At 42.4% G+C, this 1,115-nt stretch overlaps 1 protein-coding gene across 1 annotated transcript in view; it reads right to left on the bottom strand.

The window, feature by feature from the left end:
- Positions 1 to 290: 290 nt before the first annotated feature.
- otulina (OTU deubiquitinase with linear linkage specificity a) overlaps positions 291 to 1,115 on the bottom strand; it is a 2,328-nt gene continuing 1,503 nt past the window's right edge. Inside the window, exon 3 of the mRNA XM_035652909.1 lies at positions 291 to 944. Within this exon, the coding sequence (XP_035508802.1) occupies positions 521 to 944 (424 nt within the window). The 3' untranslated portion in view covers positions 291 to 520. The remainder of the gene's footprint in view (positions 945 to 1,115) is intronic.

The raw sequence follows: 1,115 nt of genomic DNA, 5'->3' as shown, positions 1-1,115 counted from the left end.
AAACTGTTTAAGGATCATGGTAATAATTGATTGATTTATTAATATGATATAATATTGATTCTCAGTGTGATGGTAGGTTTTTTTTTTTAATTGTTGCCATTTATGCTCAAGTCAGTTTCAGGAATCCCCCGATCCACTTCTCTCTCTCGTTACGTCGGTAAAAACCCATAACTGTGTAATTTCACATCCAACCAAAAAGAAACAAAACATTTCTGAGACATTAGAACAAAATAATTCTTCATTACAAAATATATATGTGGCCAATAATAATAAATAAGGGATAATATAAATGTTTTCATTTAGAGGGCAAGAAAATAGATCCATTTTTATTTTCAAATATTCTTCAACCATTTGATACAAATTCAGGATGCAAAATTAAATATTATACACTATTTACATCAAATATACTTCATAACCGTGTGTAAGGAGTTTACACTAAAACCAGTTTGTTTCACAGTTGGTGTGCGTGTCCTCCTATTGTCCCAAAACCGCTGTGATTCTGTTCCCTGATGTTCAACCACTACATGTTCTTCAGCTCCTGTATATGACTGATGAGCTCCTGCGGGAGTTCGAGCTCCGACACGAGACCCACGCAGCGCTGCAGGAGGTAGTTTAGACTTTCGCTTAAGCCGTAGGAGCAGTCAGTGGACCCAGAACAGGGCTTTTGCTGCTGCTGAGAACTGTCCAGGTCCATTTTGTCTCCTCCCCTGCAGCAGTCTGTTTCTCTACATCCCTCCCCACAGCAGCCTGAATCCGCCTGCTTCACCTCCAGGTCCTCGATGCTCTCGGAGACGGAGCTCACGCTGGGAGGAGGATTCTCCAACGTCTTCCTGATGGCGTCCAGGACTGCGTCTTCGTGCTGTGAAACCCGCTGCAGGAGGTCGGTCACAGAGGCCGGGACTGCGCTTTCCGGATGTTGAATCTGGCACCAGCACCATACAGCGCTGTGAGGTGACAAACAAAGAGGCAACAGTGTCAGACACAATGGCCCAGAGAGATAAAAGACTGGGACAGAAAGAGTCTTTAATAATAACCAGAACAAAAGAGGCTCAGGATGTTTCTGTGCAAGAAAGAGGCAGAAATATTACACATAGGGGTGTTTTTTTTTTTTTTTT

The sequence above is a fragment of the Morone saxatilis genome, unplaced genomic scaffold (genome assembly GCF_004916995.1).
Source record: "Morone saxatilis isolate NCDOM2014 unplaced genomic scaffold, NCSU_SB_2.0 Contig0, whole genome shotgun sequence".
NCBI classification, from domain to species: domain Eukaryota; kingdom Metazoa; phylum Chordata; class Actinopteri; family Moronidae; genus Morone; species Morone saxatilis.
Note: the sequence above shows the minus strand (reverse complement) of the source record. Positions and strands in the feature narration are given on the sequence as shown.